The sequence below is a fragment of the Paroedura picta genome, chromosome 7 (genome assembly GCF_049243985.1).
Source record: "Paroedura picta isolate Pp20150507F chromosome 7, Ppicta_v3.0, whole genome shotgun sequence".
NCBI classification, from domain to species: Eukaryota; Metazoa; Chordata; class Lepidosauria; order Squamata; family Gekkonidae; genus Paroedura; species Paroedura picta.
Window position 1 is genome coordinate 105,730,413 of NC_135375.1, and position 24,515 is coordinate 105,754,927.

At 47.7% G+C, this 24,515-nt stretch overlaps 1 protein-coding gene across 6 annotated transcripts in view; it reads left to right on the top strand.

Moving 5' to 3' along the window:
- The window catches only part of NSD2 (nuclear receptor binding SET domain protein 2), a 99,438-nt gene that overhangs the window by 11,346 nt on the left and 63,577 nt on the right, over positions 1-24,515 (top strand). For 5 of the 6 annotated variants that reach the window (XM_077345920.1, XM_077345924.1, XM_077345922.1 and 2 more), the window contains 2 exons: positions 458-1,078; positions 22,594-22,759. In XM_077345920.1, coding sequence (XP_077202035.1) covers positions 485-1,078; positions 22,594-22,759 — 760 coding nt within the window. In that variant the 5' untranslated portion in view covers positions 458-484. The remainder of the gene's footprint in view (positions 1-457; positions 1,079-22,593; positions 22,760-24,515) is intronic. The other variant, XM_077345923.1, reaches the window with a different exon arrangement.

The window sequence follows — 24,515 nt, forward strand, 5'->3', positions numbered from 1 at the left end:
GCCTTGTGCAACTTTGTAATTCTAAGCTTAGTTTTTAAAAAAATAATGAGGTGAATATTTTTTGTGCAAAAATTTAATATGACAATTGATGTTTTACTGTGATCAAGGACTACTGTCACCTTGCAGATGTTATATCTACAGCAATATGAGGCATAATTTAAAATGGGCAGTAAGTACATTAAACAGGATTTAACTAGTTTTATTCTAGAATAGTAAAAAGGTTGATAGCTTGGCAAAAACCTAGCCGACTTCAGATGTTTGGTCATCTTTTTCCTCTTAGGCTTTAGTGCAAATATTGTGCATAGTTGCCTCAATCAATGCCTAATGTTAATAACCATCAATTATCCTGTTTCTGGCTGCATATTTTAATATTTCTTAACTATTGGGGGAAAATCTTCCAAGATCAATGTTTCAATTTCTTGGTTTCCCCCTCCCCCTTTTTGTTTTAACATTGCAGTATAAAACTGGAAATCTCTTTGGCTGAATGGATTTCAAAAGTAGCTCACTGCTGTTAACCAAAAAGAGTGTCAATCACATAAAAATGAAGCAAGTACCAGAAATCCTTGGGAGCCCTACAGGGAAAACGCAGAACTGTGAAATGAACCGTGAGTGTTCCGTCTACTTGGGCAAAGCACATCTTTCTGCCACACTACAGGAGGATGTTGTGCCAAAATACAACGGCCATGACGCTCTCCCATTTATCCCAGCAGACAAGCTGAAAGACCTTACTTCCCGTGTGTTTAACGGAGAATCGGGAGCACAAGATACCAAGCTGCGGTTTGAGTCACAGGATATCAAAGAAGCTGGGACACCTCCTAACACTACTCCTGCCAAGAACGGCTCTCCAGAGATTAAACTGAAAATCACTAAGACTTACATGAATGGAAAGCCTCTGTTTGAGTCTTCAATTTGTGGGGACAATGGAATAGACATATCTACAGCAGAGGAGAACCAGCAAAAGCCAGGGAGCAAGGAGAGAAGGAACAGAAAAAGAAGCATCAAGTATGACTCTGTGCTTGAACAGGGCTTTGGTGGAGAAGCATTAATCTCAGAGACAAGTAGTCCCTCTGGAAAGAAGGTACGAGGCTTTTTTTACTAACTCTGTTGATAGAGTGGTTGTAGTTTGCGTGAATTAATGTTAAGGATAATTTCCTTGAAATTGTTCTGTGACTCAGATGCTAGTTGACAGCTATAAATATCAATGGAAGTGTGAATGCTGTTGGGCTCACTGCTCTGGAAGTTTCCCATATTTCCTCAGTTGGCTACCGCTCCCAAGTTTTTCGCTGCTAGGAGTTGGCTTTGCCTGGCTCTTAAGAAGAGGGCTTCAGGGCAGCTCTTTCCCATTCCTGAGGGATCAGGCTTCTCCTAGCTTCTTGGCACTTGTGTATGGGGAAAGTGTAAACCAAAATGTGCTTTGCATATGGGAAGTAAACTTAAGAATTGTGATAAGTTTTGTTTGACAGTTATTGAGAGGTATGGGTAAATGATGTTTCAAAAGAAGGTGGTTTCAAACTACTAAGTTTGACAGTTTATCCATAAGATTTTTGTCCAAGGAGAGGGATCATGGAGGAGTGTAACAGGAAGGCAACCAAGACAATGAGGTGATTGGAGCACCTTCCCTATGAGAAAAGGCTGAAGAGTCTGGCACTTTTCAGTTCAGAAAAGAGGCCACTAAGGGGGAAACATATCAGTATCGACCTTATAAAATCCAAACTAACGATGAAAGGCTAATAAGGAGTTAGCTCTCAGCCTCCAAATTTCTGCCAGTTTCAGAAGCTTGATGGGTGGAAGAAGAGCCAGCCTCAGAGCATACCCCACTGTCAGTACATTGCCCTGGCCTCCTGGTTTCTTTCAACTCAGAGAACGTGGTGGGGGGGAACAAGCTGCATTCTGGGGTACCCTCTACATACCTTCTGGAGGGAGGGTGTCTGTGGGAGGCTCAGAAGTGGCCACCTGCTGGCTCTCTGGGGATAAGGGTGACCAGGATAATCCTCTATCCTGGGAATGTTTACTCATAAGTAAATCTTGGCCCTAAGCCAACAATGGCCCACCTTGGTAGTTTAGCCCCAATCAGGAAGGAGCACTCAGCCAGGAAAGGCTAATAACATGTCAGCTCTATGCCTCCAACTTCCTGCTAATTTCAGAAGTTTGCTGGGTGGAAGAGGAGCCAGCTTCAGAGCATGCCCTGCTGCCAGTGAGTTGCCCTCGGCTCCTGGCCTCTTTCAACTCAGAGGATGGGAGGGGGGGAGCGAGCTTCCTCCTGGCACAGTAAGTAAGTCATGTGAGGTTTGCAATTTGCAATCTGAGAATGGAGGAATGTTTGGGGGTAACACCGCAGGAAATTGCCACAGAGAAAATAATGCTGAGGTGGGTGTGCCTGGGAAGATGTACACTTTCCCTTTCCATATGGATACCATGTTGGTCTGCAGTCTTTCCTAGACCACCACAACAAAGCAAATTTGAGATGAATGACATGATAGATGGGGAAACTGTATATGGGGCACAGAAGCACCATGAGGCCCTGGGGACATATGGGGATGGGAAGACACTGTTTCCCAGTAGCACCTTCCCAGTAGAACAAGAGTTGGTTTTTCTACCCTGCTTATGACTGCCCAAAGAAGTCTCAGAGTAGCTTATAATGCCCTTCCCTTCCTCTCCCCACAACTGACAACCTTGTGAGTCTGAGAGAGCTCTGTGAGAACAGTTTCTAACAGGACTGTGACTAGCCCAAGATCACCCAGCATGTGGAGGAGCAGGGAATCAATTCCAGCTTGCCACATTAGAAGCCACTTCTCTTAACCACTACACCAGTGGTTTTCAACCTTGAGGTTGCGACCCAAATTGGGACGCCTGGACCCTTCCTTGGGGTCACCAGGTTGGTGGCCACTGCGGCGGCAGGTGACTGCTGTGGATTGAGGTGGGTGGCAGCAGCAGGTCGGCGGAGGTGGGCAGACAACATGCAGTGCAGCCGCAGCAACTGCTTACTGGGAGAAGGTCTCTGCGCAGCAGGGCTCCAGGCACAAGTAGGAGGCAGCAGCAGAGCGAGACGCAGAGGGCTCTGTGGAAGTGCTGGGGCGGGGCGGGGCCACCAAGACCACTCTTGAAGCGCTCCAGCAGGCTCTGTTTCTTGATGGTGAAGAGGGGGGGGGAGGAAAAAAGGTGGAAGCCTTTCTGGCTTTTATTTAGCTACACATGCTTCCTAGTCAGTGTGATTTTTGTGGCTGTTTTCTGTTAGCCAAGGCATTGATGTCCAAGTCAAGGTTTGTGACAGACACTCTTAAAATGTCATGTAAATGTTCATATGTAAGCCTTGACCTACACTTTCCACAGTTTTCATCTTGGAAAAGGTTTGTTCACAGATGTAAGTGATGCCAAAGACTGTGAACAGGGCTGCAGCAAATTTCTTCAGTTTGATAAATATATCAGATAGACCAGAATAGAAATCTAACAATTTTCTTTGTAAATGTCTCTGAGATGATCACTGGCTTGCAAATCAATTAGTTCCATCTGAAAAAAAGTTACTTGCATCTTCTGGTGCTACTTATTTCCTTTCAAAGCTTATGGCAATCAGTGAATCTGTTCTGAAATTGCACTTGCAATAGGTTCAGTGCTTTGATATATCTTTCAACATTGAATTGTAAATTCCCATTTTTCTCAAATTTTAGTCCACTGTAGCATGAGAAGTTGCAAAAGTTACCTTTGCTAGTTTGCTTTACAAAAATGTTTAGTTTTGCTTCAAAAGCTTTCAATTCAGTATATGTGTTACACATAAACCTTAGATCAATGTGTTCAGATTCTCTGTAGTATATGTTAAGAAATCCAAAGCAAAAATCCATTCAGGTCAAAAAGTGCTTCTTGTCCTTTTCCTTTCTCCTTGAGAAAGACATCAATTTCATGATGAAACTGAAAAACGTTTGAGGACTGCCTCTGTTAAGCCACCTGACTTCTGCATGGTACAATACATCCCCATATACTGCACCTATCTCTGAGAGAAAATTTTGAAACTGACCATGAGCAAGGCCATGATGCCTGCTTTAATTAATGCTGGATACAGCAATACACATCACACTTTCCCACTGAAGAATCTTACTACACAAGGCTTGCTGATGGATGATGCAGTGAAATTGCATAAGTATACCGTTTAATTTCAATATCTCTTCATAGATTTTTGCAACGACACCAATTTTACTTCCCACCATATATCTTACACCATCAGTTCTGATGTTTTTCAGTTTATCCCAACTCAGACCAAGATTTTCTACTGATTTACACACCTTCAAGAATATGTTTTCTGCAGTTGTGGTTCCTTTCGAACTCTGCAGTGCACACAATTCTTCTGTAATTCCGAAGTTGGAATCTATCCCCCTGATAAAAAAAATTAGTAGTTAAGCAGTGTCTATAATGCCATTGCTCTCATCTAATGTCAAAGAAAAAAATCAAAACTTTTTGCTTTGACAACCAGTGACATATGCAGCACTCCTAGTTCTTCAATACGCCTGGTGATTTTAGATGCAGATAAGCTGGCACAACTAACACAAGATACCTTCTCAGGGCATATTTCCTCCATTACTTTAACCATTCACTTTTTAACAAATTCACCATCAGAGAATGGCCTACCACTCTCAGCAATACATTTAGCAACATGATAGCTGGTCCTCACAGGAGACAGGTTCTCTTCAACATGCTTTCTAAAACTATTTGGCTGCAAATTTTTTTTAAAAAGAGGGTTTATCACTTGAACCTCTCATTGATATATTGAGTAGCTCTTGTTACGGGATTCAAAATGCCTTTAATGTCTTCGTTTACTACTGAGACACTTTAAAGATATATCAGGCTAACTGCTTCATACTTGTTTAAAACAAAGAAGTACTTAGTAGTCCATTTGGCATTAAAGACAGGGTGCTCATCTGCAATTTTTCGTTTCTTTGAAAGAGAACTTCCTTTTGCAGACATCTTAAAGGGCAGAGCAGCAGTTGCAGAGTTTCAGTGTTATCCTTGAATAAATAAAAATATGAGTAGTATAATTTTAGGGGCCTAACTCCTCTCTTTCCCATTAAATCCTCTCCACTCTAGCTGCTATTAGCTGGGGATTTTCAATTCCCTCTGCAGGCTCCAAGCCTCAGAGGGAAGAGGAAGGCGGAGTGGGTGGTCAGGGATGGGAGACAGAAGGCAGTTGGCTGGCAGCTGGACAGACAGGCAAGCTGGTTGGAGGAGGCGGCACTGAGTGGTTGTTAAGCGCTGAGTGGCACTCAATCCATGAGACACGCTCCTCCTCCAAGGCCTTAACAGAAATATGTACTGGAACAGATGAACACAGTCCCTTGAAGTTTAAATATATACCTGCCAATACGTTTTAATTTTAATACATTAAAAATGGGGGATACTACAAAAATGGGCAAGTAAACCAAAATAGCGAATGAGGGCAGCTTTCAGCCTAGAACAGAGGATATGCCATCATGTTGGCTTTAAATTATATGCAAGGTGCATATACACATCACTGCTTGCCAGCCAAATCTCAATCATAAGAAGGGGAAGGGGAACTCGGCTGGAGGAAGATGTGAGAATGGGAATGCCATAAGCTTCCCTGCTAAGAGAGTACTCAAAGGGCCACTCACTAGCTCCTGCAATCACAGGTATATAAGGAGACTCCTAGCTGGAGTGAGGAAGGGGGGAGAGGCGGAAGCAAGCAAGGCCAGAAGGCAGAGCAAACAGCTCTTGTGGAAGGAAGCATTGCTTTTGCTTGCAGCAGCAACCTCACCAGGAACTTTGGAAGCCACTTGCTTTGATGGGTGGAGCCTCTAATTATCAGTATGCAAAACACTTTGTATCCTTTTTTTGCAAAAAAATAAGGCCTTTTACTGGCCTTTTCCCGCCTTTTTTGCAAAAGCAGACCTGATGTTTCCTGAACCTGTGGACACTGCAACTTTACCTTTCTTATATACATACATAGCTTCCACATGGTAATTCATGAAGAAGGGGAATTAAAAAGCTGAGTGGTATGGGTGCCTAAACTTTGCGGGCTAGCAAAGCAACTAGAATAGCCGAAAGACTATTATGGAGGATACTAGGAAATAAGCCCGCTGTACTCTAAATACAGCGGGCTCTAGCGGGGCTCGGGAGTCTTGGGGGCCGGCTCTCCAGGTGTGCTGGACCAGGGGCCGGACCCGAGGGCGGGCGTGGGGCTGCATGTGAGCCAGATCCAGCTCGGCCTGGGCCCCCCCCCTGCGGTGCGGCCTACCTGGGCCTGTGGTGGCGAGTCAGTCAATGGAGGCGGTGGAGCTGGAGGTGAGGGCGCTTTCGGTGGGCCGGTTGTTTTGCGGCGGGCAGGGCCAGCGTCGCGGACTGTGGCCCCCCCAAAGGGGTCCCCGAGCCTCCTCCTGTGGGCGAGCCGCTGATCGATGTGGGGCGGTGGCCGAGCGGGTCTGTGAGCGAGCGGGGCGGGTACCACCGTGTTTTCCATTGCTGGGTGGCGTCGCGGTCCGCTCCTGGGTGTGCGGGCCACCGCCCGGCCCGTCCTGGTGGCGTGGCCAGGCGGTGACTTGCCCTCTCCCAGGTGAGCCAGGTAATGGTGGTGGCCAGGCGGCTGCGGGCAAGCTGGAAGGGGGGCGGAGGGAGGTGCTTTGCACCTCCCAATTAGTCAGTCCAGCGGCAAGGGACCAATTGCCGCAAGGGACCAATTGGTCCCTTGCAGACGTACTGATAATCAGAGGGCCCAATCGGCAGGCACCCTTCCTCATCACGGACAGAGCCTGCCTGTCTAGCTCTCTGGTGGCATGAATTTGGCTCAAATTTTCCTTGCTGCTAATGCAAATAGTGAAACATAACTAATTAGGGGGGTGGTATCTGATAATAAAAATACCATTTTGTCCCAATTTGCAGGGAAGTTCTGGCCAGTGAAAAATCTCTCAATATATTTGGTTCTTGGCTCCAAGTATAGTAGACAATCCAAAACATAATGATATAGGTCTTCAACAGCAGGTTCTCCACAAATACATAGGCGAAGGGCAAAAGATACACCGGAAAAATGGCCTGAGAGTAGGGCTGATGGCATAACTTGAAAGCGTAAATGAGCAAACGCCATTCAAAGTTTTTGTACAGAGTTGGTTACTAAATAGTCTGATCTGAGATGGACTGATTTGAATAGTTTAAACAAAGGAGAAAAATTAGATTTTATTGTTGTTTGCCTATCCAGTACGGCAGGGGTAGTCAACCTGTGGTCCTCCAGATGTCCATGGACTACAATTCCCATGCGCCCCTGCCAGCATTTGCAAACGCTGGCAGGGGCTCATGGGAATTGTAGTCCATGAACATCTGGAGGACCACAGGTTGACTAACCCTGCCGTATGGCATACCTTTAGAGTAGAACATTGCTCCCTTCCAGGATGCCTTTAGCACAACGGCCGTTTGGGTAGCCTTTTAGAAAGTCTTTTGCAAAGACGAAGTAGTAACCACTGGGCTTTGTCATTCTCTTGAGTACAAATCTTCCTCAGCAGGAACCTGATAAATTGTATGGGTTATTAGTTAACACAGGCAGAATTAGTGGGTTAAATATGTTCCAACAGCTGGGAGGTGCTATGAGAAGCAAGCAGGAGCTTGTTGTGCAACAGAAACCTCCCATCTCCTCAAAGCAGCCCTCCGGACAGCAACTTCTCATGGCACCTCCCAGCTGTCTAAAAACTTTGTCTCCTGTATGGTGCAGCGGGGAGAGAGAACTGGCTTCCTGAGGGAATGGCACCTGGCCACTAAGATACTAGTTCTCAAGCAACCAGTTATTCTTGCTTTAGAATCATAGAATTATAGAGTTGGAAGGGACCTCATGGGTCATCTAGTCCAACCCCCTGCACTATGCAGGACACTCACAACCCTCTCACTCATCCACTGTCACCTGCCACCCCCTTGAGCCTTCACAGAATCAGCCTCTCCGTCAGATGGCTATCCAGCCTCTGTTTAAACATTTCTAAAGATGGAGAACCCACCACCTCCCGAGGAAGCCTGTTCCACTGAGAAACCGCTCTAACTGTCAGGAACTTCTTCCGGATGTTTAGATGGAATTTCTTTTGAATTAATTTCATCCCATTGGTTCTGGTCCGTCCCTCAGGGGCAAGAGAGAACAAAGCTTCAAACTAGAAGTTAAAGTTTCTTCAGCTGCCGGTTAAGAAAGAAGTGGAAATTAATGATATGTCTGGAAGGGTGTGACTCATAGGGAATAATCTCCTTTGCAGTCCTGGATCTTTGAGCGCTTGGTTGAAGAGAAGCATTCTGCAATTCTAGTTTAGCAGAACGTTGATGTGATAAGGCCAGAAGAATATGGTTTTTAGACAGTGCTACTAGTACATTGTAGATTGTTGTCTTTCCTTATATGTGTTGTTTTGCTTAGAAATAACATAAACAGGTCTTTTGTTTTGTTTTGTTTTTACTTGAAGGTTTTTAAAGGTGGTTACTGTGTGAAAGACAAGCAACTAAAGATTGGAAAATGGAGAACTGGCCAGACTGAAAGAGGCAGTTATAAATGCAGCTTTTGCTTATAATCTTGCCATGTTATTTTTTTCTTGGGGTATTTCAAACTTGGCTTTCTTCTGCATCTGGTTGAATAAAAGCTGTGGAGTATTCATGGTAGACTGGCAAATGAGCTAAAATTATTGTGGAAGACCACCCACTATATTTTTACCACTGGTGCCTTTTTGAAGTGTACTTAAACGACTTGTAGTACTAAGAATAATTCTGGAGGAACTTCGTTTAAGGATGTTCTGGTAGACTGAGATATCAGCAGTGCTTGTTTGTTCCGCTGTGCTAGGGCTGCCTTAATTTGTGATTTAGTAAAACAAAGTTTGGGCCCAGTGGCACCTTTAAGACCAGTGACATTTAATTCTGAGTATAAGTTTTCATGCCAGTATCAGATACCAACTGAAGCATCTGAAAAAGTGTGCATGCACACAAAAGCTTATACACAGAATTAAACCTTGTTGATCTTAAAAGTGCCACTGGACTCAGACTTTGTTCTGTTGTTTCAGAATAACATGGCTACCCACCTGAATCTATTTTGGTGCAGTGGTCATTCTCCCTCTGGGTCAAGAGGACAGCTTGATGGGTGTTTCCCAGCTCTCTTTGAGGGAGGCAGGAAGAAGACTGCTGTCCTCCTGACCCCTGAGGAGAAGGACCCCTTTTGCATTAGGAATTTAAACTCTTTGCCACTCAGAAGTAGCGACTCATTGCTTTTGGTAGAAGTTCCTTGCCTTTAATGACATCAAACAGTCCGGTCCTGGAAGAGGCAGACAAAGCACATGGCTGATGGACAAAGTACATGGCTCACTGGACAGGGTTTGCTTCCTCAGGTCTGAGAAGGAAGACCGTGGTTCTGCCTTCAGGTTGAGGTGACAGGGGAAAAAAACTATGATCTTGCTCATCTCACACTTCATGTATGCTGATATCAATCAGCCTCTTGTTCTAGTCTCATTTCCCTCTGTGGACTCTAATGGAAGAGCCTAGACCTGGGATTTGTTACTGTAGTCATTGCTGTAGGCTTCATATTGGACCCAACAGGTCATTGAAAGTTGTATCTCCACTAACTAATGGGGGCATTTCCTCCATGTACGTTCATCCTGTTAATCTGTTCCCCTGAGAGTGCCTTCTCAGAAACCCTGAATAATAAAGTGATGTTCTGTAAGTGAAACCCTTCACTGATCTCCTTGCTACAGAATTGAAAAGGTTATATGCCCAAAACTGAAAATAATTGCAAAGCAAAATTGAAACTCATTCTTCAGCTATAGGGGAAGCACCACAAATTGGAAGTAAAGCGCCTCTCACCTCACCCCAGTTAAGAGAGGGTAGAGAGTCAGCTCCAAGCGACCATAAAATATTAAATGTATCATTGATTTAAAAAATCCTACATGAGCAACAATTTGGAGGGCCCAACAACATCTTGGAGGGCCCACATCCAGCCTGTGCTGAGGCAGCTGCATTGCTTGCCAATTGCTGCCCGGATCCGGTTTAAGGTTTTGGTATTAACCTTTTAAGGCTTTACGTGAGTTGGGACCCACATACTTGAGGGACCACCTATCGCCCTATGTCCCCCGCAGGACATTACGCTCTGCGGGAGAAGATGGCGACGAGGACGGACACCGGAGCTTTTGCTCTGCCCGTCCCTGGCTTTTTTTAGCTAGGGAGAGGGAATTATTCCCTCCCCCTTCGTTTTTATTCTGCAACTTAGGGAGCCTATTACTATCTAGGCACCCAGTGGACATTACTAACTCGGACTGCGAGAAATAGGCAAGGAGAAGGGGAGATCAGCTGACTGTATTCCAGGCCTTCCAGGCCTTCCAGGACACAGAGACCACGGGCTTGCGTCTTTATTCCCCGGCTGACTAACATCATTGCTGGGAGACTCTGGCGTGGACCGTGGGAGAGTGCTATCAACCCGTCTGGAAGAGTTATTGGGCCGGTTCCTGGAGGCAAATTACACCACCAAGGTATTACAGTACCCTCCTCCCCCCTATTTCTTCTTGCCGGTTCCCTCCCGGGGAAAGTTTTATGACGCCCGGACAGAATGAGGAATGTAAACTCACCTCCTTCGATCTTGAAGAGAGTCTATGGAGCTCTGAGAGAGACGGTCTCCCTGCAAGGGGCTCATGAGAGCTTCGGAAATAACTTTGCCCAGTGCCTGAAGTGGGAGTTACTCCAACCCGGCAGCGCCGGGCAGAGGCACAGCGTTCAGAGCACTGGGTCAGCAGGGAGAAAAGACAAAGAACATCGGACTGCTCAACTTGATCCTGGGACGGAAGGAATTTTTGGCGGCGATTTGGAGGGGAAAAGGAGTGAGCCGCGACAGCTGAGACAAAGGGGGACCTTGAATTTACCATCCTCCCCCTTTAAGATCCTTCGGCTGGCTGGAACTGAGTCTCTTCTGCCTGAACTGGTAGATTGCTAGAGTTCAGCTTGCTGCGTCATAGACCGAGAGGAACTGAGGAAGAACTTGTTCCTTGGCGCCCTCTTGTGGCGACAAAGATTCTTCTGGGATAAAGAAGAACTAGTACAGCCAAAAAATCTGATAGCTGTTGTTGGAGCTGTGGGAGATGCTGGGAGAAAATTATTAGGGCGGCTGGAGTGGCCTTAAGTGGAGTTGTGGGGGAGAGGGGAAGCTAGAGAGCCCCGAAAGGCGGGATCTGGCAGATCCTCTCCTCTGTGAGGTTAGACCAGCTGTTAGGTGTCAGGTTGGGTTGGGTGGGCTAGGGGGGATTTTTGTAGGGGGCTGTGTAGGGAGGGTGAGGTTAGGGTGGGTTAGGGAGGGAACTGGTAGCAGCTAGGTTAAATTAGATTAGTTAGATTGGTTAGGGCCAGTGAGAGGGAGGAGCTACAGCCGCTCTACCCAAAGTATTGCAGTAATTAGATAAGGTTGGGGCCAATATACAGGGCACTACTGGACGTGGCTAGACATGGCATGGTCTGCCAGACAGGAACGACAGAGTGGGCATGGAAGGGGAGAGGGGGTTATAACCCAACCTGGGAGAATTATTCCAGCACTTCTGGGCCAAGGGAGGTATGGCGGTGGGAGGAGGTTCAATAATAGGGGGAGAGCGGCACACGCAGGTCCAGAAAGGCCCCGACCGTGGAAACACGGTAGGTGGCCTGGTCGATGTGCTCGCTGTCCTTCAAACCTCCGTCCCATCCCCAAATCTGTAGGAGAGAGGGCTAGGGCGGAGCCGGTGCTGATGCTATGCAACGCCAGGTCGATCAAGAACAAATCCTCAACCCTGCGGGACTATTTCGCAGGGCATGGGGTAGACCTGGCGTGCATCACCGAGAGCTGGGTGCGCGAAGGTGAAACAGTCGCCCTTAAAGATCTTGCGCCACCCGGCTTCTCGGTCCTCCATCAGCCCCGGCTCCATGGTAGGGGGGGTGGGGTGGCGATCCTAGTCCGGGACAGCTATGCCTTCAGGGCTCTCCCAGCACCATCGATCCCAGGAGTTGAATGTGTCGGCCTGACGTGGGAATCGGTCGAGAACGTGGCCATCTGGGCGGTGTACCGTTCACCCACTGCCCCGCCCGATGCCCTGCTGGGCCTGCTGGAGGCGGCGGCCGCCTGGACATTGCAGTTCCCCAAATTATTAATTTTGGGGGACTTTAATGTCCATGCGGATTCGTCGGCTCCAGGACTTGGCCTGGACCTGGTGTCGGCCATGGCGACACTGGGGTTCTCGCAATTTGTTGCTGGTCCCACTCATCAGGCTGGCCACACCCTGGATCTGATCTTTGGTGCTGGTGTTGAGATCGATCTGGTGGCTAACAACATCGTTCCGTGGTCTGACCACCATACCCTGAAGGCTCGCCTACGGATGCCACCCCTCCCCTGTTTGGGTGACGGACGCATTTTAGTCCGCCCACGGAGACTTATGGAATCCGAAGGATTCCTGAATGCTCTGCGGGACCCGATGCCCTCCGGTGTCTCGTTGGAGGCCTTGGTGGAGGACTGGCAGTCCCGCCTGTTGGCCGCCATTGACGAGATAGCTCCTGAGCGCCCTCTCCGCCCTCGCCTCAAGCAGGCCCCGTGGTTTACCGCGGAGCTTCGGGAGAGGAAGAGGGAGGTGAGACGGCTAGAGCGAGTGTGGCGGAAGACCCGCGACGAAGCTACAAGAACATCTCATCGCACGCTTATGAGGGCGTATGAGATGGCGGTGAAAGCGGCAAAGTGTGACTACTTTGCTGCGGAAATCGCGTCCGCTAGCTCTCGCCCAGCCCAATTATTTAGGATAGTTCGGACCCTTACTGCCCTCGAAGGAGGGCATCAAAATAGTAGTCAATTGGAACTAGGCTGCGAGGCTTTTGCGAGCTATTTTGCGGATAAGATCTTGTCGCTCCGTCGTGACCTTACTGCCACAGTTGATACAGTTCGTGAACTAGAAGCTCCGTGGCCGTTACGGGGGATCAGGTTTGATGGCTTCAGGCGGCTCTCTTTATCCGAAGTGGACAAATTGCTAGGGTCGGTGAGGGCGACCACTTGCCCCCTTGATCCCTGTCCGTCGTGGTTGCTTAAGATCAGCGACCCACGGATAGGTGTTCCCCTGAGGGAGATTATAAACCTCTCCCTTACATCGGGAGAATTCCCTCAGCGGCTCAAGGAGGCAGTGGTTCGCCCTCTTCTGAAAAAACCATCGCTGAATCCGCGGGACCCCGCCAGCTACCGCCCGGTATCGCATCTTGCATTCCTGGGCAAGGTGGTTGAGAGGGCCGCCGCGGACCAGCTCCTAGCATTTTTGGAGGAAACTTCGGCCCTTGATCCATACCAGTCTGGCTTCCGTCCTGGCCATGGGGTGGAGACTGTGCTGGTCGCCCTGACAGATGATCTCCGGCGCCAGCTGGACCGGGGCGGGTCGGCCATTCTCGTGCTATTAGACCTGTCAGCCGCATTTGATGTGGTTGACCACGAGCTCTTGGTTCACCGCCTCGCTGATACTGGGATTGGAAGGGTGGCTCTTAAATGGCTATCCTCCTTTCTAGAGAACAGATCACAGAGGGTCGCTGTGGGGGAGGAGTTATCCGACTCCTTTGCACTCCCATGTGGGGTGCCACAGGGAGCGGTGCTCTCCCCCACGTTATTTAACATCTATATGCGTCCCCTGGCTCAGCTGGTACGGAGTTATGGGCTTGGGTGTCACCAGTACGCTGATGATACCCAGCTCTATCTCTTGATGGATGGCCGGCCAGATCTCCCCCCAGAAAAATTCGCCAGTTGTTTGGAAGCAGTGGCTGGATGGATCAGGAAGAGCCGCCTGAGACTCAACCCCTCTAAGACGGAGGTCCTTTGGCTAGGCCGAAGGGAGCAGGAACAGGAAGCGCGTCTTCCCTGCCTGGACGGGGTACAATTGTCATCTGTGCCCCAAGCCAGGAATTTGGGAGTGATTCTGGATGCCTCACTTTCCATGGAGGCCCAGGTCACTAAGGTAGCCCGGACGGCGTTTCTCCATCTACGCCAAGCTCGGCTACTAGCGCCCTACCTGCCCCCGGAACACCTGGCCACTGTGATCCATGCAACGGTTACTTCTAGATTAGACTTCTGTAACTCGCTCTACGCGGGCCTACCCTTGTCTCTAACCCGGAAGTTACAGCTGGTACAGAATGCAGCTGCACGGGTCCTCACTAAATCATCTTGGAGGTCCCATGTTCAGCCTCTGCTGAAGCAGCTGCACTGGTTGCCAGTTTGTTTCCGGATCAGGTTCAAGGTTTTGGTACTAACCTTTAAGACTATACGCGGCTTGGGTCCTGCATACTTGAGGGACCGCCTATCTCCTTATGCCCCCCGCAGGGCACTTCGCTCTGCGGGTAAGAATCTGCTGATGATCCCAGGACCCCGGGAGGCACGCCTGGCCTCGACAAGGGCCAGGGCCTTTTCGGTCCTGGCCCCTACCTGGTGGAATGAGCTCCCTGAAGAGCTGCGGGCCCTGTCGGAGCTCTCTGAGTTCCGCAGAGCCTGCAAAACAGAGCTCTTCCGCCAGGCGTTTGTCTAAGGCCGGGTGATGGCCCGGGGCTAAGATCGGACCCCTCTCCCCGGAGGGGGGAGGCCAGTACTAAACTGACCTGGTTCCCCAGAGTGTTCCATCCTATGCCCAATTATCCTCCGTTCCCTTCTGCTCATCCAGTGGGCCTGTACGGGAATAGTTTTAATCGCCATCATTGTGACTTAGTCATTGTTTTAATGGGGTTTTAATGGGGTTTTAATGGGGAATTTTAATGGTTAATATATTGTATTTGTATCAAAATGTTGTGAACCGCCGCGAGCCGGTTTCCGAGAGCGGCGGTCATACAAATCAAATAAATAATAATAATAATAATAATAATATTGGTCGTTCCCAGCCCTAGAGAAGCGTGCCTAGCCTCAACCAGGGCCAGGGCTTTTTCAGTCCTGGCCCCCACCTGGTGGAATGAGCTCCCAGGTGAGCTACGGGCCCTGAGGGTTTTGTCAGCTTTCCGCTGGGCCTGTAAAATGGAGCTCTTCCGCCAGGTTTATGGTTGAGGCTAGGGTCTGCGAGGTAGAGCGTTGCCCCCCCGGGGGGGGGGTCTGAAGTATAAATCATCTCCCCCATTCTCTATCGCCTTGGCAGGTGGGAGTAGATTGTGATTGGCTACCGCCATGTTATGTTATGATTTTAATGTCTTTTAATGGGGTTTTAATTGGGATTTTTTAGACAACTGTTACCCGCCACGAGCCTACCCAGGGAGTGGCGGGAAATAAATAATAATAATTTATACAATTCTAAAAAATACACTATCTTTCTAAAGGTACTATGTAATTTGATGGTGGCAGTACAGAATTTGGCTGCACAGGAAGTAATTTGGAGTGTCTCATCACTTAAAAGTTTCTTCATCCTGATTTCCTGATGTCAAGCCTGAGTACCTCCTTAATATAGATTGCATTCATTTATCTCGTATAGTGCAGTGGTCCCCAACACCCAGTCCGGAGACCAGTCCCGGTTCGTGGATCACTTGGTACCGGGCCGCAGCGCCTCCTTGTCCTCATCTGCTGCCTTGGGGGCTGCCCTGCCACTCTGCCGCCAGCTCATCTTTGGTGCTCTCCAGCAGCCGCCATGACTGAGGCTCCCCCTCGGTGTGGCACTGTGCAGCTGCTGCTGGCAGCGCCCCCATTTGGCAGCAGGAAATCAGGGGCACCAGCGGGAAAGCAAGTAGAGCAGGGGTTCAGGAGATGGCGACGTCCTTCAACAAAAGACTATTCCCCCAGTCCTCAGTAAAATTGTCAAGCGTTGACCGCTCCCTGGTGATAAAAAGGTTGGGGACCACTGTCATGGTGTATATAGGGCAGTTGAGCAAAAAAAATGCTCCCTAGTTTCCACCTGTCGGCTGGCAAAGAGGCATAATCTCTGGGAGAGAGGGGTTTTCTTAAATCAGCCTTCTAGTACTGCTGTGGGCAGGGCAAAACATCTGTTTACTTTTCCCTAAATTAAACAGAAAAGAAGAAAAAGTTGGTTCTTATAAGCCGCTTTTCCTACCCGAAGGAGGCTCAAAGCGGCTTACAGTCGCCTTCCCATTCCTCTCCCCACAACAGACTCTGGGGTGGTTGAGGCTGAGAGCCCTGATATCACTGCTCGGTCAGAACAGTTTTCTCAGTGCTGTGGCGAGCCCAAGGTCACCCAGCTGGTTGCATGTGGGGGAGTGCAGAATCGAACCCGGCATGCCAGACTAGAAGTCCACACTCCTAACCACTACACCAAACTGGTGTAGTAACTGGGATTCGCTAATTACAAACTGAGTTCATGACAAATGGGACCGAACATCAAAAATCAACCTTTTTTTTGTTGCTTAAACAAGTTGCTGTTTGGTGCACAGATCCATGCAGTTATAGCTGTTTCCTTAAGGAGGTGCCATTCTACCGTGCTAGCATATGAAACCAAGACCATGATGGAGGATCTTCTTTTTGCAAGAACCTATGAAAATTGTAAAACAAATCCAATATGTGTCTGTTTGCTTCTTCAGGAGCAATAAATTCAGATGTGGTAAACTGTCACCAAGAAAATCTGAAAACAAATCAGTGTGTTTCATGGTACCCAAAAACTTAAAGCACACTTTCACAAGAGGGTTGAATACATGTGCTGAGATCCCCTCCCCACTGCATACTGAATAATACACACTAACTCTTGTCTGGCCATTCATATGGAGAGTGTGTGTGTGTGTATGTATAGACAGACAGACTGGCATAGTTCACATAAAAACATAGAACAAAAACAATACAGAGAAAGGCGGTTACCATAAATAACAACAGAACAGTAATAAATAGTGAGAACAGTATTTCATAACTGCAGCGTACTGTTTAACCCATAATTGGTCAGTTCGGGACATTTGAAATTCATGGGAGGGAGGCTTGGGGGCTCTGTAGACGTTGCTGGTTTTGGTCCACCTCAACCAAATGCCTGGCGGAACAGCTCCCTTTTGCAGACCATGTGGAATTGTTCTAGTTCCGTTAGGGTCCTGATTTCCTCTGGGAGCTCATTCTACCAGGTGGAGACCAGGATAGAGAAAACTGTGGCCCTGGTTGAGGTCAATATAGCTTTCTTGAGGCCAGGGGCCACCAGCCAGTTGAAGGTGGTGGAGGATAGTGCTCTTTGAGGGGTGTAGGCAGAGAGGTGGTCCCTCAGATACACTGGGCCCAGACCATGTATGTCCTTAAAGGTGTTTATAAGAATCTTTAGTTTGATCTGGAAATCAATTGGTAACCAGTGCAGTTGATGAAGAATCGGTTGAATGTGGGACCTCCATGATGTTGCTGTGAGGTCCCTGGCCACTGCATTATGGACCAGCTGTAGTTTCCAGATCAAGACTAAGGGCAGGCCTGTGTAGAGCGAGTTACAGAAGTCCAGTCTAGAGGTGACTATTGTGTGGATCACTGTGGCTAAGTAGGGCACTAGCGGATCACTGTCCCAGGGCCAAGTAGGGCACTAGTAGTTTGGCTTGATGAAGGTGGCAGGATGCCAGCCATGCTACTCTCATGACCTGAGTCTCATTGATGCCTCCCTCAAGGATTACACCCAGGTTCCTGTGGAGTGAGCCACTGATAGCTGCATTCCTGCCCAGCCACAGGACCTCCATCTTTGAAGAGTTAAGCTTCAGATTAGAGAGACAGAAAGAGAAAGATAAACAGATACTAAACAGAAGCTAGAGAATTAAGAGATTTTAATTCCTGAGACAGCAGTCAATAGTATCTACCTCCACTTTCGTTCTCATTGCTGTGATATCAGCATGTGATTCTTGTTTTCACCATATAGTATTATGTCATGAGAAGTGCAACTTTCCTTTTTTTTTTTTTAATGATCTGAAACTGTTGTATATTCTCTATCAAAACTACTGTGGATCTACATTGAGGAGAAACAAAAAGGTGGGATATAAATGAAATAAATAACCACTATTCTTCACATTACATCATCTTCAATTTTAACCTCTTAATCTTTAAACGAGCCTCTTGTGGCGCAGAGTGGTAAGGCAGCAAAAATGCAGTCTGAAGCTCTGCCTATGAGGCTGGGAGTTCGATCCCAGCAGCAGGCTCAGGGTTGACTCAGCCTTCCATCCTTCCAAGGTCCTTAAAATGAGTACCCAGCTTGCTGGGGGGTAAACGGTAATGACTGGGGAAGGCACTGGCAAACCACCCCATATTGAGTCTGCCATGAAAACACTAGAGGGCATCACCCCAAGGATCAGACATGACCCGGTGCTTGCACAGGGGTTACCTTTACCTTTATCTCATCTTTATACCGCTCCACGGGAGTGGTATAAATAAAAGAGTAAGGGCTTCAGGGGTGGGCGCTGTCCGGGATGGGGGGGGCAACGATTGGCCCCTGGCCCCGGACTGACAACGGAGGGCCCAATCGTGCCTCCCGATTAGGCCTTCCCCTTTTCAGTCCGGGGCCAGGGGGCCAATCACCACACGTGCACAGCCTGGCCCTGAAACCCTGGGCTCGCCAGTGAGGTGGGCAGGCGGGGGGGGGGGGCATAGGGACAACATGGTGGGGAGGGGCCCTGCCAGGATGCCATCGAGCCCCCCCCCCCCCGCGTGGCTGCTAGCGCCCATTGTATTTCTCAATACAATGGGATTTATGTCTAGTTTACACATAAATTGTGAAAGAATACTAATCAGTGCTCAACAAACCCAGGCTTCATGTTGACATTAAAATTTCCTGTCATCCTGGAGCTCCAATCTGTCCTTCCCTTTCAAACATCTTTTTGACAACAGCGGCCCACCTGAATATAAATGCAGGTGCACTGGAAAGCTGAGGAGCAAACTCTTTCCTGAAAACCCCTTGAAGCAGGTGGGATAAGAACCACTGAAGGGGGATCTTCCCCTCAGAGATGTGGCTCACAGTGTGATGGGTGATGATTTGTACAGATGTACAGTCAGATGTGCAGCTGGGAAAAGGGGAGAAATAAAAAATTATTCTGAGGCACAAGGAGGTCTTGGTGATTTCCACTGTTCCGTCAAGGAGGCAGGACTTTAAAAGTTATTCTTCCTGTTAGCTCTAGGTAGGAGTCACACAAGGCTGTTCATTTCCTGCCTCAGTAGGGAGAGCAGAGCAGTGAGTCAGGCAGCATGCAGGCCTTTTTCTTTCTATATATATCTTTGCTATTCTTCTCTGTCAGGGTGGCAGACGAGCATGCGAGAAGCTGGTAAAGGCATGCTCTCTCAGAGAGTGACCTTGGTGGCCCTTTTAAGTATCACTTGTCAGCGTCCTGCACTTTAAAAAGAATGGAGGGACATGAGTCGGATGATGGTCTCTTGTCAGAGATGGAGCTCAATGCCCCGATCATCAGAAGAGACATGGATTCATTTAAGTCGGCAGGCGCATCCCTGTGCACCATCCCTGTATAGTAAAATGACAACAGTTGTAACAGAAAGAATAGTAACATCTAGTGATAACTATTCTTCTTAATTGGATCATTAACAGTTAATTGAATTTCAGGGTAGGTCAGTCCAGGGTTGCCCTTTTATTTGCTTAGTAGGCGCATCTGTGTGGGAAGGGGTTCTGGGGCCAAGTAGATGCTGTTACTTCAGTTGAACCTGGAACAAATGCCTGGTGGAAGAGCTCCATTTTTCAGGCTCTTGTGGTAACCCCTACAGGGCTACCTGGAAGCTTGTTCCATGTGGTGGGGCCCAGGACAGAGAAAAATCTGGCCTTGGTTGAGGACAAATGTGCTTCCTTGGGGCCAGGGATCACCAGTCAGCTTGAGATGGCAGAGCATCACACTCTTTGGGGGGGGGGATATACAAAGAGGTGGTCCCTCAGGTACACTGGGCCCAGCCTGCATAACTCTTTAAAGGTGAGTACCAATTTTAAGCGTGGATCTGGAATTCGACTGGTAATCAGTGCAGCTGTTTAAGCACGGGTCAGATGTCAGGCTTCCGTGCTATTCTTGTGAGGACACTGGATGATGTGTTCTAGATCAGCTGTAGTTTCCAGATCAGGGATAAGGGTAGGCCTTTGTGGAGCGAGTTGCAGAAATCCAGTCTAGAGGCAACCATTGCATGGATCACTGTGGCTAGAGGTTCTGGGGCTACTTAGGATGCTAGTAGTTTCGCTTGGCACAGGTGGTAGAACACCAGGTGTCTACTCTTGTGATTTGTGCCTCCATTCAGAGGGAGGTATCCGGGATCATGCCCAAGTTCCTGTCGGAGTGAGTTACTGATAGTTGCACCCCATTCAGGTTGAGCAATCTCACAAGTGAGTTGGCAGCAGCCCAATTGTCTCTCTCCAGTGGCTATTCTCTGTCCACGACCCCTGAGGAAGATGTCATTGGAGGGCTGTCCCCCATATCCTAGCGTTAAGGATAAGTGAAAAGGGGGCAAAGGCAAAAAGGAGGAAGAGGATCAGCTTAAGGGTAGTTCAATAATAATAAAGACAAATTAAAAAAAAAAAGAATGGCAAAAATTGGTGGAAATCACCTAGAAGATGTGTTTCTCCTACAGAGGAGAAGGACCCTTCACAGTAAGTATCCATTTGTGGTTCTTTCCTGTTATTCCTTTAAAAATTATTTATTTAGGCAGGAATTGGGGTTAAGGCAGTAAAACAATATTCAAGCAAGAATGCATTGTGTGATTGACAGCTTAGTATTGTGCAAGTTTAGTATGAGTGTTTGAGAGCCAGTTGTCCCCATAGTCTCTGCTAGGCAGCCTGGTTAGCCCAGACTGCCCGACAGAGCCTGCCCAAAAGTCAATTTGCAAGGAAAGTTCTACAGTAAAGCAAACAAAGCTTACTAAGCGGAAATCAGCATTACTTCTGCAAAAAAAAGTCATGCCACACCCTAATGATTGGTTTTTAAAAAGAAGTTAATGCACAGTTAACTTCCAGAGAGGGGGATGGTGGCTAATCATTATTTTCTTGAGAGGTCAGGTGAATATTCATCTCTGTGTAACGTATTTCACCTCTCCCCAAAACAATTCAAACACAGCCATGCCAGAGGAAGCATGCCAGAGATGTGAGTGGTAAAAAACAGTTCCATTTCTAAAGAGCCATTATGTCAGAAAATTAATATCGAAGAACAAATCTATATATAGAAGTTATGCGTTAATCCGATTGGGCTGTGCAGATCGAATTGAAAGCATAGCTCCAATTCTGCGTGTGTCTCTCTACCCACAAACTGGGTAGGACGTTGTAATCCCTTCTCTGACCTGAAATAGAACAAAGGAGGAATGCAAGTGATGCTGCTGAGAGTGAAAGTGAAAGAAATGTGCCACAGTGACTTCCCTTGATGACAGTTTCAGCAGATGACTGGACAAGCCATACAATGCACTATTCGATGTGCTAGAGCTGGTGTGTTAACGGTTTTTACTGGCATTCTAAAAGTTGTAATAGTATCTTTAAACTTCAATTCTGGTAATAAAACAATTCCACATAAGGGGTTGAATGTAGACCAGCAGGTGTAGGCAAACTGTGGCCCTCCAGATGTCCATGGACTACAATTCCCATGAATCCCTGCCAGCAAATGCCGCAGTTTGACTACCTCTATGCCATTTAAAACACACTTGATTTTTTGATGCAAGTATTTGTTTCTGTTGGGACATAAATTGACATGAGCTCCTTTTAAAATACATTTCCTAAACATGAAGGTAAAGGTATCCCCTGTGCAAGCACTAAGTCATGTCTGACCCTTGGGGTGACGCCCTCTCGCGTTTTCATCGCAGACTCAATACGGGGTGGCCTTGCCACTGCCTTCCCCAGTCATTACCGTTTTACCCCCCAGCAAGCTGGGTACTCATTTTACGCAGTGGTCCCCAACCTTTTTATCACCGGGGACTGGTCAACACTTGACAATTTTACTGAGGCCCGGGGGGAGAGGGTAGTCTGTTGCCGAGGGACGTCACTGCTGCCACCTGAGCCATGCTCCACTTGTTTTCCCCCCAGTGCCCCTGATTTCCCACCGCCCGCTGGGGGGCACTGCCAGCAACAGCTGCGTAGTGCCACGCCGAGAGGGAGCCCCAGCCATGGCGTCCTCTGGAGAGCACCAAAGGTGAGCCGGCGGCAGAGTGGCAGGGCAGCCCCTGAGGCAGCAGCCAGGGAGGAGCACGAGGAGGAGCTTCAGACCGGTACCGGTCTCCAGACTGGTGGTTGGGGACCACTGTTTTTACCGACCTCGGAAGGTTGGAAGGCTGAGTCAACCTTGAGCCGGCTGCTGGGATCGAACTCCTAGCCTAATGGTCAGAGCTTCAGACAGCATGTCGACTGCCTTACCACCCTGCGCCACAAGAGGCTCTTCTTTCCTAAACATGAGCCAATATAAATAGGGTAAATCAGGTCATGCAGTAGATCAAGTTTCTAAAAGGCTTTCCAGAACCGTTTCTACTCCTAGTTTTTCTGGGAAACCCACATTATTGGAAAGAAATGCCAAAGGTACTTTGATGTCTGGTTTTGGTGCCTGTGCTCTTTCAGAGGTCTCTCTGTGAACAGCTTGATAATGGAATGAACTAAGGAGAGGAGTGTATTTTCCAGTTATGTTATAAATAGCACTTTTTACTTGAGTCTAATAATAATCAACAGAAAATCTAGTATTTGGGTTGGTACTGTTCGTTAAGCTCTGTCTTATCTCTGTGTGTGTTTTTTTTTAAAGATTCCATCCGAAGAAGATTCTCCTGCTATCACTGAAAAAGATGACAGAACTAATGTGCTGAAGTACAATGTGGGAACCTTGGTGTGGTCAAAAGTCTCTGGCTATCCCTGGTGGCCGTGTATGGTGACAACAGATCCGCTTCTTCATAACTTCACAAAAATAAATGGTATGCCTGTTTGGGGTTTTTTGTTCGTTTGTAGTTTGAAATTGAGAGTTGTTGCTGTGCTGAGTCAAGAGATCAAGACGAAAAAGAACAAGTAAGGTGATGCCTCTTGTTTGACTGGCTCCTGTAAGTTGAAATGCACAAAAACATCATGCAAACTGTTGAATTGCATTCAAGCGTAGAGAAGTACTATACTAGGTGGCAAGCAGTGTTTATGCAAATATTGTGGTAATTTGAGTGGATTGTTACCCTTGGAACATGACAGTTAAATGTAAACAAGTGTGTACAAGAGACCTTTGGCAGTGTCTATAGAAGGACATGAACATAAAGGAAAATGCCTCAAGAATGTTCTGTTTGCTTTCTGTTCCCTGTGATATCCACAAAAACAACTGTTTGGGGACGTTCTGCAGGACCTGTTTAAAGGGTCAGTGGTCCCTTTCAACAGAGTTGCGGAACCGCAAACCAGTTTGGTCAACGAACAAACCTCCTGCTTCTCCCCCTGAATGGAGGACATTTCCAAGGAGGCAGGAACAGAACTTTCCCTCTGCTTCCTATCTCCTGACATGTGAGTCACTCCAGCTCAGTCTTCTTCCTGCCTCTTCAAGGAGAGCACTGTGATAGTGGGCTATCTGTACTCTTTTTGATTTTTATACTGGCTCTTTAATTTTGCTCACCTACTCTCATACTCACTTGTTTCCCTCACTCCTATCTTTCTCCTCTTACCTTCTCCTTTCTCTCTCTTTCCACTTCGAGGTATTGTGGATCGTGCCAAAAAAGAAAGACAGGTTGGGCGGTCTTTTAAAGTGGTTGCTAATTTTGGCCCTTTTTACTTGATGGTGGGCAAGGATGGTGAGGACGGCTTCCTGTTAGATTCCAACCTTAGAGCCCCAACTGCACTTGCAAAGCCATGCTGACCAGCAGCTTATCTCAGGCTGCTCCAGCACAGGCATACTGATTCGGAGCCTGGCAAGCACACAAAAAAAAAATACACAAAAAGGAGGGAGGCAAGCCAGCTCAGATTTATTTATTTATATTGGGATATTTGGATTTGTACGGCCGTCCTTCCTGGATACCAACTCAGGGCGGTTTACAACATATAGGTTCTGGGGAGCAGAACAATAGCGGCGGTCATTTTATTCTTCCCTCCTCAGATTCCAATCGGCCTTCCCGTGCTGTCTCCAGCCGGGAAGAGCCTCTTCCAGACCCAAGATCCCTCCCAGCCTCTGGGCAGCAGATGGGTAATGTACATTCTCCTCCCTTTCAGATGCCCCCCAGAATTTGTTCAGTTTATTAGCAACACCATTAGTCAGGAAATTTCACGTTTCTGTCGGGAGGGGGCACATTTCAGACCATAGCTTAGTTATTCCTCTTGTACTCAACCTTCCATCCTTCCGAGGTCAGCAAAATGAGTACCCAGCTTGCTGGGGGGGGTAAATGGTAATGACTGGGGAAGGCACTGGCAAACCACTCCATATTGACTCTGCCATGAAAACGCTGGAGGGCGTCACCCCAAGGATCAGACATGACCCGGAGCTTGCCCAAGGGATACCTTTACCTTTACTAATTTTAAATGTATTTTATATAAGCCTTAAATGTATTGTTTATTGTAAGGTTTTATTGTCTGCATTGTAACTCACCCCAGGTTGACTGGTTCAGTAAAAAAAAAATGCATTTTTGATCATATTCTTGCACTGTCATATTCATAATCTATTTATATGCAGTCCCACATTTGAGTTCTGCATCAGTGCAGAAGACAGCT